This window comes from Rhineura floridana, chromosome 4, assembly GCF_030035675.1.
Source record: "Rhineura floridana isolate rRhiFlo1 chromosome 4, rRhiFlo1.hap2, whole genome shotgun sequence".
Classification (NCBI taxonomy): Eukaryota; Metazoa; Chordata; class Lepidosauria; order Squamata; family Rhineuridae; genus Rhineura; species Rhineura floridana.
Window position 1 is genome coordinate 41,190,018 of NC_084483.1, and position 14,541 is coordinate 41,204,558.

The window sequence follows — 14,541 nt, forward strand, 5'->3', positions numbered from 1 at the left end:
ATTTATAAAGGCTACAATGTTAATTTCATTGTAACAGGATCATTAACTCTCTTACATTATAATTGGTATATCATAAATATTAAACATGCTTGATTTTGGCTAGATTATGCCCTGACATTCCTACTCCACCAATCCTCTCCTGAAGATTCAGTACCAGTAATATACATTTACAGAGCAATCCTAATTATAGAAACCTGGCATAACTTACATTGGCATATCTTACCCCTATTCCAAAATCTGTTTTGGAGGAATTTGCCAGGGTGCTGGCAAAAAGTTCCACCAGGTTGCTAGATCACATATCTGGGCTGAAAGGGGTTTGACATAGGTGTAAGTCTCTCCTTGCCACATCACACCCCCACCATGCCCCTGAACCCCCTCTTTTTGGGGAACTTGTGCCAGCTTAAGTTCTGCAGCTGAACCCCAGTTGAGCTAGGGTGAGGACTTATGCTGACATAGCCCTGCCTCATCTGCAAAGGCCCAAGAACCTCCAAATCCAAATGTTCTCATTCTGGTGGATCTTGGGTTTGGATTACACTGTAAAAACATAAACTCTTAAAACTAACCATACATACACATCAATTCACTTAAAGTTAAATCTTGGCTAACACACTTATATCAGCAACTAAAAGCTGGTTCCATATGAAGGTCTTACAGAACCTCCAGAAGATGCTTCCACATTAGAGTGTTTGGTGAAAGATATTGCAAGGACCATAGAGTGAAAATTATTGAGACGGTCATACTCTCAACATTTCTGTCTACAAATGCAGCAAGGATTTTCAATGGCCACAAGAGTGCTTAAACCATCTCAAATCATCTTGATTTGATTTCTGAACAAGTCCCTCACCAAAACTGGTGTCCCCTCCCAACAACAAAGCCAGCATTCAAAATGAAAGCTGTAGCATTTGCAAAAGAATGTAGCTGTTAATTTTATTCATTTATTTGAGATATTTGTAATCTGCCCTTCAGCCAAAGGACCCAGGGCACAATAAACATTTAACTTAACACTAAATAACCTCCGTTGTTCACGCTCTGGTAACTTCAAGATTGGATTACTGTAATGCGCTCTACGTAGGGCTGCCCCTGAAGACAATTCGGAAGCTTCAGCTGGTGCAGAACGCAGCTGCCAGACTACTGACGAGGACCAGTCAGTCTTCGCATATAACACCTGTCTTGGCGCGTCTGCACTGGCTTCCTATTTGCTTCCAGGCGAGATTCAAGGTGCTGGTTCTTACCTATAAAGCCTTACACGGCGTGGGACCTCAATACCTTGTGGAACGCCTCTCTCGATACGAACCTACCCGTTCACTTCGTTCAGAATCTAAGGCCCTCCTCCGGGTACCAACCCATCGGGAAGCCCGGAGGGTGGTTACTAGATCTAGGGCCTTTTCTGTGGTGGCCCCTGAGTTGTGGAACAGCCTCCCCGAAGAGGTACTCCTGGCGCCTACACTTTTATCTTTTCGGCGCCAGGTAAAGACCTTTTTATGCTCCCAGGCATTTTAATTTTCTTAACCATTTTAATCTTTTAATCCGTATTTTTAATTTTTGTCGTATTGTGTTTTTGTAGTGTTTTTTGTTGTTTGTTTGTATATGTTTTTATGATTTTTATTATGATATATTGCATTTTATCTTGTTTGTTCACCGCCCTGAGAGCTATTCTGCTAAGGGCGGTATATAAATTGAAATAATAAATAAATAAAAATAATAAATAAATAAATAAATAAAAACAAGAATAAATCAACAGCATCATAAGATTCAATAGCAGTCATGAAAAAATGGACAGCAGCAAGCAAAGTAAAATATTCTGAGGTCACCAAACACTTTATGCCTCCCCAAAGATCTGGGCAAAGAGGTGAGTCTTTGCCTATTGCCAGAAAGAAAACAGTGCAGGGGCATGACATATCCAGGAGGAACATTTCAAAGTTGTTGGCCACCAAAAAGAAAGCCCTGACTTGGACCTCTGCACTGCAAACCTTGCTCAGCGAGGGGATCACCAGTGCAGTTTCCTCTGCTGATTTTAATGAAAGGCCAGGCTGGTGTGGGAAGAGGCATTCTCTCAGATATTAGGGCACAAGTCATTTAGGGCTTTGTATGTCATAATAACTACCTTTACTTGAGCCCAGACAAACACTAGCAACTTGTGCAACTTTTTTAGAATTGATATTATATGTGAGTGACCAGGAGTACCTATTAGTACCCTGACTACCGCATTTTGCATCAGTTGTAACCTCTGGACAGTTTTCAAGGGCCACCCCATGTAGAGCACGTTACAATAGTCTAATTTGCAAGTTAATGACTAATGAAACAAAAGGGATCCCTAGTATGTATGAATGTATTTATTTATTTATAAATATATTTGTATACTGCTATTTTATTAAAAACATCAAAGGTTTTTAAAAAACAACTGTACAACAAAAACATTAAAATACAATAAAAACAAAGGTCAACTATTGCAAAAAGACATCTTCTTAATTGCCTGCATAAGCCTGGTAGAATGGAAACATTATATTAGGAATATATTATCCCAGAATACTGTAACAGGCTTGAATTTGCTTATCAAACCATGATACTGTCTGCCACCATTATCCTTCTCATTCTATGCTAGGAATCATGACTGATAATAGTGTATCAAGGCACAGCCTGCACTGTACAGAACTGTAAACGAGTCAATCTTGATGCAATGTTTTCCTGCTTATCCTTATTTTAAAAAATGGCTAGAAAATGGCTCCTTTCATGGAATTATTGGAAAAGTGAGACAAGATTATGAAATGTGTGCATTGTTCTGGAACAGCTGGGCCTCATATGCATATTTATGCTCTTCCAACTTGACAAAGGTGTGCATATTCTGCTCATTGTCTGGGGGCCCTTTCCTTCATATCAGAAGCACCCCTGAAAGGCACACAAGAGGAAGCACTTGTAATAGCCAATAGCAGGGCAAAAAGACAAACAAATACGTATAAGAAAACAGTCCAGACTGTGTGTGTGTGTGTGTATGTGTGTAAATGTATCAACACTTTTTTTCAACACACACTCCCCTCTATTGGGTGTCTAGCTCTGATTTTATGTATTGTGCAGTCATAATAGTATATATAGGTTATCTGCAAAGCTAGCGAATAATGCTTTTTCTCTTGTTCTCTCTAACTCTGCATAATACATCTGGATAATCAAGTAATAGGAAAAAAATCAGTGCATACCCATTCAGCTAGTGTTTTTATTTTCTTTTACTTTAAGCACCTGGACTGACACATCTTCGGCCCAGTACAAGTCTTTATGCAGTGCAGGTTTCCCTGATGCTTCGATGATTGTCTCAAGTTTCAGCATGCAACCTGTATCACATTCATCACTTTTACTCTGAATAATTTTAAAGCCTCTTAGCAGCAACCAGCTGCTAGGACCTTACAGCGTATCCCCTTACTTGACATCTACCTTTGTAGGTGCTTTGCCTCCCCATATGTTAACAGAGTTTCCCAAAGCTTCCAACATGGCTTTTTCAGTGGTGCATGGCAGTCTCTCTGTTGCCACCTTCATTGCTGCCATTTATAGAGTTTGCTTACAGAACTGTCGTCAAGGAAAATGAAAAGATTGGCATTGTATCAGTTACTTTCCAAACAGTGCTGTGACCTGGACATTTTGCTGCTTGAACTGGAGCCCAGGTGGTGCCTCTCCTGCGAAGATCAATGCTTACAACATCGTGCTGCACCTTTCAGACACCAATGTCTGCTTTCAGCTATACCCACCCTCCCAGTGCTGCCAGAAGCAGCCTGCTTCACTTTGCTGCATGGCAAGGTTGGCCCTGTTTCCTCTGACGGTATTATAACATAAGCTTCAATAGTTCAGTTACCATCAACTTCCTAGAACTCTGATGGGGAATCTGTGGCCCTCATGATATTTGTTAGATTACAACTCCCATCATCCCCGGCCATAGACCATGCTGGCAGGGCTTAAAATGTGTGTTTGTGTGTTCTGGGAAGTAGCTGGGATCCTAAGGTTCCTGGCTGCCTGTCACACATCCGCACAAGGAAACTTAGACATGCTTCAGTGTGGGTCTAAACTTCTTCCTCACACCAAAAAATAAGTGTAAAAAGTTTTTTTGAATCCCAGAAACAGACACAGAAGCTCACTGTTTCCTTGTATGAGGCAGTTAAACCAACTTTGATTCCCCCCTCCCCAGCCTTAATGTGCCACATGATCTGCTTTCTGCTTTCCACCTCAGCAGGTTTTTAGGAAATGTGTATACAAGCACGTAATACAGGTCAATCACACAATCCCTTCCACAACACCTACCAAGTTTCACCCACAGGCATGCTAGACAGCCCTACTGTTCACTTCCTCATTATTTCTGCTTTCTCCTTCAACTTCATGACACTGACTTTTCTAGGGTCCCACCTAATCTTAATTAAAAAGCCTCTACTGAGAACATAATCACACAATAACTTGTTGGAGAGTGGTAAATCATGGATGTCTGAGTGTATGACTGGGAGCTATAGGTGACTACCTTTCATTATGACTACAGACACCGCACATTAAGTTTTTAGCAGCCAACATATCATCCATATGTTTTCAAATGTACAGGTTTTTTGGGGGGGGGAACCCTGAAAACTTCAGTTCTGTAATGAAATGGAAGGAAGAATTATAATGATGGAAGAATCTGAGAGTTCCCTTAGGGACGATGGAGTCTGGTAACTCTGATGTCAGTGGGACAGTGAATCTGCTCTGGGTTTTAGTCCGAACTGTCAAGGAGCTGTCCAGAACACCTTGGACAGCTCCTTGAAAGTTCAGACTAAAACCCAGAGTGGATTGATTGCACCACAATTCTGCCTGTTCCCTCCATTGCTCCGGGGCCAAACTAGACAATTTAGACTATGCTGTGATTAGAGGGTTTTTAATCCTTCTCTGTCTTCCACAACAATCCGGAGGAAAACGCTACCAATGGAAACTTTCCTCCAGGGAAAAACAGCAGTTTTGGAGGTGTGTGTTGTTTTTCTTGGGGACTACAGCACAGGCAGAAAGGCTTAATCCCTCTCCCAACACAGCCAAGTCCCAATCCTGATTGGGACCTCCCAGCAGTTGAAATTAATTTTTTAAAGAAACACACAGATACATGAAATGTAGTCACACATCTCATATACAGTCTAGTTGAGTCCTTAGAAAATCTGGTCATCATCCAAAGGTCTACTAAGAACATTAAAAGAGCCCCACTAGACCAGACCAAATATCCATCTAGTCCAGCATCCGAAAGCCCCAGTGGGCAAGTGGTTGCTTCCACAACCGGGGCTTGAAGGCAATAGTCCTTTCCTACGGTTGCTCCCCTATTGTCAGTCTCAAAATGGGCCAGTCATATGCAGAATTAGACATACCTACCCATTACAATGGATGGGGTTAATGAAAGAATGGATAAAATATGGGCATACATAGCGATAACATTATATTCATAATTGTATTCAGGTTAAAAGAAAAAAGGCAAAGATGGGACTCCTTTATAAAAATGGGACACTTTTAAAATTAATTTTTTCAGGATGACTCAGTTACCAAGTAATGCGAGATGGTGTTTTGCTGTGTTATGATCCTCTTGTACTATATATGTGTTGACAATAATATCCATATTAAAAATCCAATGGGCTCAAACTCTCCTCAGTATAGATCTGTAAGAAGTTTAATGGTATGAACATCTATTTTTGGAAATAAGGTTTCACTCTCTGGCACTATATGAAAGTTTTGCTTGTTGATTCAAACAGTAGAGATTTGCCTCCCTTTAGGTGAGAGTAGCAGATGTTACTGAGACTGCACTGACTTGATCTTTTGTGGCAGTGCAGTATTACTGCCAAGGCACTCCTCAGTTATAAAGATCCAGGATGCCCCTGTTCTTTCAAGTGGACCTTTACAGTATCACAATGCAACTAATTCAAACAATCATCTTCTGTCGCCATCACACAAACAGATCAGGGGGAGGGACCCTTAAAGTGTCAAAATCCTCATTTCTCCTAGAGACCCTGAAAACTGTTCCTGCTGCTCCCATGAACCTTCTCGCAGGACTGCGAACTTTAAAGCAGAATATCTGTAGTTCTATTGATAGTTGTGTCAAAGGCCAGGCTGTGTGTCCTCTCCAGTTAACTGGGTCTCCAACCTTGGCAGGGCACAGAGTCAAAGCATAATGGTAGCTAAGCTAGCCGCCTGCTGTGATAAGTCAGTACCATAAGTAATGCAGTACTTGCTGCGTTCCACTTGCTGTGCTCAAAGAGAAAATGGTCTTTTCACCTTACAGCAACTTTTAAAGAAATGTATGATAAGCCTTTAAGGCCCTTTGACATAACATTAAAAACAACAGGGAGCAACGATAATAGCATTTTCCCCAGACTGAGATATTGACATGAACCAAAAACGTCCTGCTGAGCAAAAGGAAAGCTTTTTCGGATCTTTGAGTGACAGACAACAAGGTATATCTAAATGCTAGGATCTCAAGTAAGCAAGCCACATGCTCTGTGGCCAGTCCTGAACTACTTTCATAGACTTCAGTGTATGATTCCCCCCCGTCATATAATCTATTCAAAGGCTATCTATATTTGACACCAGAAAATTTTACCTCTTGAAAATTGAAAGACAAAACATCCCCCCCAAACAGTAGCATTCACTTGCCAATTGGATCACTCCTCCTGCGAATGAGATTTTCTTTTCATATTTCATCAGCTAATATGAAGATCAGATACAAAGGTGACACCTATGGCTGAGCCAGCGAGTGTTTCTTGTGGCCATTGTATGTGATGACTGCACCATCCACCACTCTCCTGTCAGGCTGAAAGGCAGCTATTGGTCTGCCTTGCTCTGGCATTTGGGAGAGAAGAAGTAAGAAGTGAATGGGCTGTAATAGGGATTCAGTTTGCCAGTCAATCAACAGAACAATAAAAAACGATCAATCCCATCTTATATCTTGTTTGCTAACTACACTTTCTGACAACTAAGGACCAGTTAATATATTGGTACTTACTTGACCATGATAGGGAAGCCATGTCTACCATATACTCCAACATTTCACAGACAGAGGCATTGGCTTTTACTTGTTACACCTCTGTTCACATAGTGAGGTTCATGGCTTGAGGACCTCCTCTCACACAAACACACCCTCCACCTCATTACAGGTGTCACCTCTACCATGTCCATTAAATTGAGCATGTGAGTTTCCTTTTCACAAACATCTAAAAAGGGAATCACCTAAACATGGTTGGAATAACAACTTTCAAAATGTACTATCCATCAGATGTTGGGGTTGGAAGGCAAGCAGAGCACTAGCACTGTGTTCCATTTTGTGTGTAGGTGAACATTAGAGCCAAAATGCATATAGCCCCCTTCCCCCCATTTCAATACAATTTCTAGAAAGCCAGGAATGGTCTGAAACCAGAATAATTAAAATAATGCTTGTCTCCCCAAAATTTCCACGAAAGAAAAGAAAGGGACAACGACATAGCAGAGGCAGGTACTAGAAACCACAGACACTTGGAGCATATGCTTTCCAGGTGGCAAGATCTTTTTCTACACCAGTATCGGGGCTGGCCCTACCCTTGGCCAGAGTGAGGGTGCCACCCAGATGGCTGATGTGGGGTTTGGAAAGCTGCAGCAGTGAAATGTTCAAGGGCAGAGCTATGTGTGCCATGTGGCCTGCCCTGCACCTCCTAAGTTTACCTGCTCTTTCAGGGCGAATGGAAGATGCTGTCCCGTTGGCATTGTTGAAGTAAGAGTCAACTCCCAATCCAGTTGGCTTCTGTATATGGAATGGGAAAGGGCACCATCATATCTCAGGCAGCAAAGTGTCTGACCAGTATATAGGAGCCACAGGAAGTGGGCAGGTGACATGGTTACTCTCTGATTTTCCTGTATAATATGGGTGTAGTGTGGGACCTGATATCACAGAAGTGTTTTTCATGTTGAGTCACTTAAAGAAATCAATCCTTATAATATTGATCCAAATTTCCTCCTTACTTGTGCTCATGTAGCCAAAACTGCATCACCCATGCACAAGAAAAAGATATTGACATACTTGGGGCAAGAATGAAATCTAAGAGTGGAGGCCATCCTCCAAAACATAAGAACTCTATGACACTGAGGGAGCAATCCGAACCCAAAATCCACTGGGATTAATGGAATAGGCAGATCTCCAACTGAGTTTAGACTAAGCCAGGACTATGGTGGCTGAAGTCCCTCATCCCAGCTCAGTCGGAGATATGCCAGTGTATGTCCTCTATCGCAGATCAGCCAGGGCTCAGCCAACTCAGCTGGGGCAAATCCAAAAAAAGGATGTTCTGGGGGAGGACTCAAAAGTGGCCAATGTAACACCAATAGTTAAAAATGGATCCAGGGGGTTAGCTAACAGGTTGGTTAGCTTAACATGTCCCTGGAAACCTTGTGGAGCAGAATCAGCATGGCTTCTGCAAGGGTAAGTCCTGTCTCACTAACCTATTATAATTCTTTAAGAGTATCAGCAAGCATATAAATAGAGGTGATCCAGTGGGCATAGTGTACTTGGATTTTCAAAACGCTTTTGACAAGGTACCTCACCAAAGACTCCTGAGTAAGCTTAGCTGTCATGGAATAAGAGGAGTGATCCTCTTGTGAATCAGGAACTGGCTAGGAAACAAAAAGCAGAAATAAATGGACAGTTCTCCCAATGGAGGGATGTAGAAAGTGGATTCCCCAAGGACTGGTACTGGGAGGGACCTGTCCTTTTTAACTTTTTATTAAACGATCTAGAGTTAGGAGTGAGCAGTGGGATTGTCAAGTTTGCTGATGATACTAAATTGTTCAGGGTTGTTAAAACAAAAAGGACTTGGGAAGAGCTCCAAAGGACCTCTCCAAACTGAGTGAATGGGCGGAAAAATGGCAAATGCAATTCAATGTAAACAACTGTAAAGTGATGCATATTGGAGCAAAAAATCTTACTTTCACATATATGCTCATGAGGTCTGAACTGGTGGTAACTAACCAGGAATTAGACCTTGGGGTTGTAGTTGATAGCTCGATGAAGGTGTGTGGCTACTGTGAAAAAGGCAAATTCTATAGTAGGGATTGTAAGGAAGAAAGGGATTGAAAAAAATTACCGGTATCATTATGTCATTATACAAATTTATGCTGCGGCCACATTTGGAATACTGTGTATAGTTCTGGTCACCTCACCTCAAAAAGGATATTGTATAATTAGAAAATTTGATTCCAAGTGAATTATATGTGTGTTGGGGTATCATCATTGTGGGGGTGGGGTGGGGGGATGTGAGATTCTGTTATGCCATTCTGTTAATCTTACAGATAAAAAATTATCCTACTACCCTCTGTGTGTGTGTGTGCTTATTTTTAATGTGTTTTAGGCTACTTAGATGTGCAGCAGCCAAGGCCAGCAACTTGTAGGCAATTTTTGTTTATAAAAAAGTAACTAAAACGTAATTGTAGTGATTACTTTTGAGTAAAAGTAAAGTAATCAGTTACTTTCAGAGCAATTGCAATTTTAACAGTAATTGCTACTTTTGGGGCCATGTAACTGATTACTTTTTAAAATTAATCTTCCAAACTCTGGTAGGAGGGTTGCCAGGTCTCCAGTTTTCACCCGGAGACTCTGGCTTTTGGGGCAAGGGGTTGCCAACCCTGCTTGGATATGGATATCTTTGCAGAGGATCCCTAGTTAAGCTTTACCAACACCACAATTCAAACTATTTTTACTCAGAAGTAAGTCCTGTTAAGTTCTATGGGGCTTAGTCCCTTAGCAAGTGTGTTTAGAATTGCAGCTTTCAGGGGCATCCATCTTTACTCCTGAGTGCTCCCATCTAACATCTACACACTAGGCTCCTTTCTTCCTACAATGGCCTTCTGGTGACTGGCCTGGCCTGAGGACACTTAAACCCTTTTTGCCAGAAGAAGTAGGCTAGATTAAATGTTCCCTACCAGGCTCCATCTTTTAGTTAAGATTTCTATCTTAATTTCCAATCAGAGAAATGTTTTTGTTTGAATTGTATGCTCCAAGCAACTGTGGTTGATACTTAATGTATCATCCTTAATGACATCACTTGGGTCCACACCCATGTCATCATTTGGGCCCGCCCCATGACATCACTCGGGCCTGCCCGTATTACATTACTAGGGAAAATCTCAGGGTTTGGCCTGGCAACCCTACCATGCAGAGGCAAGTGTGTTGAAAGGGATCTCAGATATGCCCTCTAAGTTACACTTCTGTTCCTGTCCCCACTACTGCCATCATGCTGAGAATAATATCTCCAGTGAGAAGCCTTCTTTATGCATTCGTCCCTGGGTGATCAGCCCCTCAGTCTCAGGTAATACATGTACACCAGAGATATACTTAAACATTTTGATGCAAGGCCCCGCTTGTTGGCCTACAAAGATTCTTTCAAAGTTCAGTGAAAATAATGGATAGCTGCAGTCCATACTGTATATGAAGATACCCATGAAAAAGTGCTGGTGCTACATATATGCATATAACTATCATTAAAAAGAAAAAGAAAAATTCAATCAAGTGATTGTTCTAGAAGTGGAAGATTAAAAAGATTAATCCCAAAACAAATGTTAGGAACAGAACCATTTGAGGAACAGAATTGCAAACTCTCTGTTACAGGTTGAATGGTTATTAGGCACATTAGACAAATGAAGTAAGGAATAATTAAAACCATGCTATCAAAATGTTTTTAACAACTTAATGGAAAAAGTAACTATCGTGTGTCAAATGAAGGGCAAAAGAAACAAGGCAGCAAAAAGAGCCAAATATCTAGTCCAAAGATGTCTGTTTCACATTTTAGGTACTGCCCAAGGAAACATGTTGCAGAAATATGCTTATTTTTGACAGCAGACAGATGAGCAGAGCCGTTTCCTTTAAACAACAACTTTTTGCAGGTTTACAGCTGCCTTGCTTCTCCTCAAGCTTCCACTGTTCCCATTTAATTTGGAATGGGAATCCACAGAGAGAAGTATGATGTAAAGTATTATTCCCAGGCAAACTGGGTTGAAATAACACTAAGATCTATTATGCCCCAGTCGAAATAGTCAGTTTCTGAATGATCAAGAACTTTCCCCATATGTTAGTGGCAGCCAGGATTCTCTATGTGAAAAAGTGGAGACAGCCAACTATTCCATCTGTTAAAGTATGGTATGATAACATGTGGGAATTTGCCATAATTTATAATAATGGTAATAATAATGTTGTTGTTATGTGCCTTCAAGTCGATTACAACTTATGGCAACCCTATGAATCAGCAACCTCCAATAGCATCTGTTATAAACCACCCTGTTCAGATCTTGTAAGTTCAGGTCTGTGGCTTCCTTTATGGAATCAATCCATCTCTTGTTTGGCCTTCCTATTTTTCTACTTCCTTCTGTTTTTCCCAGCATTATTGTCTTTTCTACTGAATCATGTCTTCTCATGATGTGTCCAAAGTATGATAACCTCAGTTTCATCATTTTAGATTCTAGTGACAGTTCTGCTTTAATTTGAGGTCATCATACAGGGCGACCAAGGCTGTTTCCGTGCCAAAACCAGGCCTGAAAACGACTGAAATGGATCCAGATAATCGGTCTCATCCAAGAGGGTATGGAGCTGGCCTGCCAGCACTCATTCAAGGACCTTGCCCAGGAATGGAACATTTGCTACCAACCTATAGTTATTAAGATTTTCTGGGTCCAGGGAGAGTCTCTTCAGGAGTGGTCTCACTACTGCCTCTTTCAGGCAGCCAGGGACCACCCCCTCTCACAGAGAGGCATTAATTACTTCCCTGGCCCAGCCAGCTGTTCCATCTCTGCTAGCTTTTATTAGCCAAGAAGGCAAGGATACAGCACAGAAGTGGTTGCACGAACCTGTCCAAGCACCTTGTCAACGTTGTGCACCAACTGAAACTCATCCAAGAAATCGGGTCAAGGCTGTGCTCTGGATACCCCACTTGATTCACCTGCTATAACGCTGGAGTCTACGTCCTGGTGGATGCTAAAGATTTTATCCTGGAAGTGCCTAGCAAATTCATTATAGTGGGCCTCAGATGGTTCTACCATGTCCTTGGGGCCAGCATGTAATAGCCCCCAGATAATTCTGAAGAGCTCTGCTGGGCGGCAGATTGATGGTTTGATAGTGGCAGCAAAATATTGTTTTTTGCTGCCCTCACTGCCCCTAAATACAGCTTACCATAGGCACTTACCAGGATGTAATTGCATCCACCAGGAGTTCATCTCCATCTGCATTCAAGCCGTCTCCGATATTGTTTCATCGCTCTCAGCTCTGGGGTATACCATGGAGCCGTACGAGCTCTACACAGGAGAGGGCGCTCAGGAGCAATCACCCGGGTCATTTCTGTATTCCACAGTTCAACCAGGGTTTCAAGAGGAGCGCCAGCCCTATCAGCCATAAAACTCCCCAGAGCCCTTGGAAACCATCCGGATCCATTAGTCTCTGGGGGCGGACCAACTTAATAGGTCCCCCACCCTTGCAGAAGGGAAAAGCCACTGTAAGTCTAAACTTCAGCAAGCAGTGATCTGTCCATGACAGAGGGACTGATGTAAGGCCCTTCACATTCAGATCACCATTTCCATGTCCAGTTGCAAAAACCAAGTCTAGAGTATGCCCTACTACATGTGTTGGGCCAATGGCATATTGGGACAGTCCCATGGTTGTCATGGAGACCATGAAATCCTAAGCCGCCTCTGATAAGGTGGCCTCGGCATGGATGTTGACATCCCCCAGTACCAACAGTCTGGGGGATCTCAACAGTACACCCGAGACCACCTCTGTCAGCTCAGCTAGGGAGTCTGTTGGGCAGCGGGGTGGGTGGTATACCAACAGAATCCCCAGTCTGTCCTGCTGACCCAACACAAGGTACACACACTCCAGACCAGTAGTCACATGGACAGGGTGCTTGCAAAGGGAGATGGAGCTCCTATAGACCACAGCAACCCCCCGACCCTCAGGTCTACCCTGATGCTGAACCATGTACCCTGGTGGACATAGCTGGAAGAGACTGACTCCTCCCTGCTCCACCACCCAGGTGTTGGTTATACATGCCAGATCGGCTGCCTCATCCACAATTAAATCATGAATGAAGGAGATCTTATTATGCACCGATCTGGTGTTTAGGAGCAGCATCCGGAGGTCTGAGAGCAGGCTGACAGGATAACCAACAAACCTGTGGGTGTGGAGAGGACCAGAACAAGGCACAGTCATTAACTGCCTGGGCTGCATTCCCCTTACCTGGCAAGTCCTCCTCACAATGCCGTATCTTCCTCTACCCGTCACTACACTAATTGGGGCCCGCTCAAGTCTCCCCGCTTGGCTCTGAGTCCTCTCTCCCAGGCACATGACTCAAGACCCGCAAAAAGGCTGGCAATCTGCAAAGCAGGAGCCACCTCAGCTAGCCAGCTTATGTATCCCCTCCAGGGAAGGCATAGGTGGATGATATCAGCAACAGCTGGCTGAGTGCCTGGAGGCCTGGTCCTGCAAGGCGTGACACCTGCAGAGCAGAAGTCCAACAGGGAGAGGGCGGTGGTGGTAGCCGAGCAGCAGCAGCAAGCAAGCAGGCAGGCAGACAGACAGCAGCAGCAAAAGGCTTTCCTTCTTCCCTGGGCGATGGTGGTCACCTTCCTCCTGCAGGCACTGGGTCCTGCATTTCTCACTCCATATATGGTAAGAGCCATTGTTGTAGAATCTTGAGTGTTACTTTACTTGCATGGGATATTAAGGTAATAGTTTGATAATTACTGCATTCCCTGGGATCCCCTTTCTTTGGAATTGGGATGTATATTGAACACTTCCGGTCTGTGGGCCATTGTTTGGTTTTCCATATTTCTTGTCAAAATTTGGACAGATTCAGTCTCAGTAGCTTGTAGCAACTCTATTGGTATGTCATCCATTCCTGGTGATTTGTTTCTTCCAAGTATCTTAAGAGCAGCTTTCACCTCACATTCTAAAAGTTCTGGTTCTTCATCATACGGTTCCTCCATGAATGAATCTGCCATCCTTGCATCTCTTTTATAGAGTTCTTTAGGGTATTGCTTCCATCTTCCTTTTATTTCATCTCGGTCAGTCAGTGTGTTCCCCTCTTGATTATTCAACATCCCTACCCTTGGTTTAAATTTCCCTTTAATTTCTCTAATCTTTTGGAATAGGACAGTTTTTCTACCCTTCTTGTTGTCCTGTTCTATTTCTATACAATAACTATTGGTTTTAAATTGTTTTTTTAAAAATATGTTTTTAAATTTGTATATTTGTTTTTAATTGCTGTAAACCACCCAGAGAGCTTTGGCTATGGGGCGGTATATAAATGTAATAAATAAATAAATAAATATTGCTTTTTTAATGCCACAAAGGACATCTATGGACCAACAAATTAGGGTACAAATCCCTTACATTCAATGGATGGTACCAAACTTCTTAAGGATAAAGAGTCTATTGCACTGCGCTGGAAAGAGCATTACCACGACCTCCTTAATCGTAACTCTATCATGGCTGATGAAGTCTTCTCACAAATTCCACAACAACAAACTAGAGATGAGCTTGTAGTATTCCCTAATTTGGAT

At 42.5% G+C, this 14,541-nt stretch overlaps 1 protein-coding gene across 1 annotated transcript in view; it reads right to left on the reverse strand.

Annotated features, from left to right (window-relative positions):
* Positions 1 to 3,195: 3,195 nt before the first annotated feature.
* Positions 3,196 to 14,541, reverse strand: part of TPO (thyroid peroxidase) — a 99,866-nt gene continuing 88,520 nt past the window's right edge. Inside the window, exon 15 of the mRNA XM_061626059.1 lies at positions 3,196 to 3,323. Coding sequence (XP_061482043.1) covers positions 3,196 to 3,323 — 128 coding nt within the window. The remainder of the gene's footprint in view (positions 3,324 to 14,541) is intronic.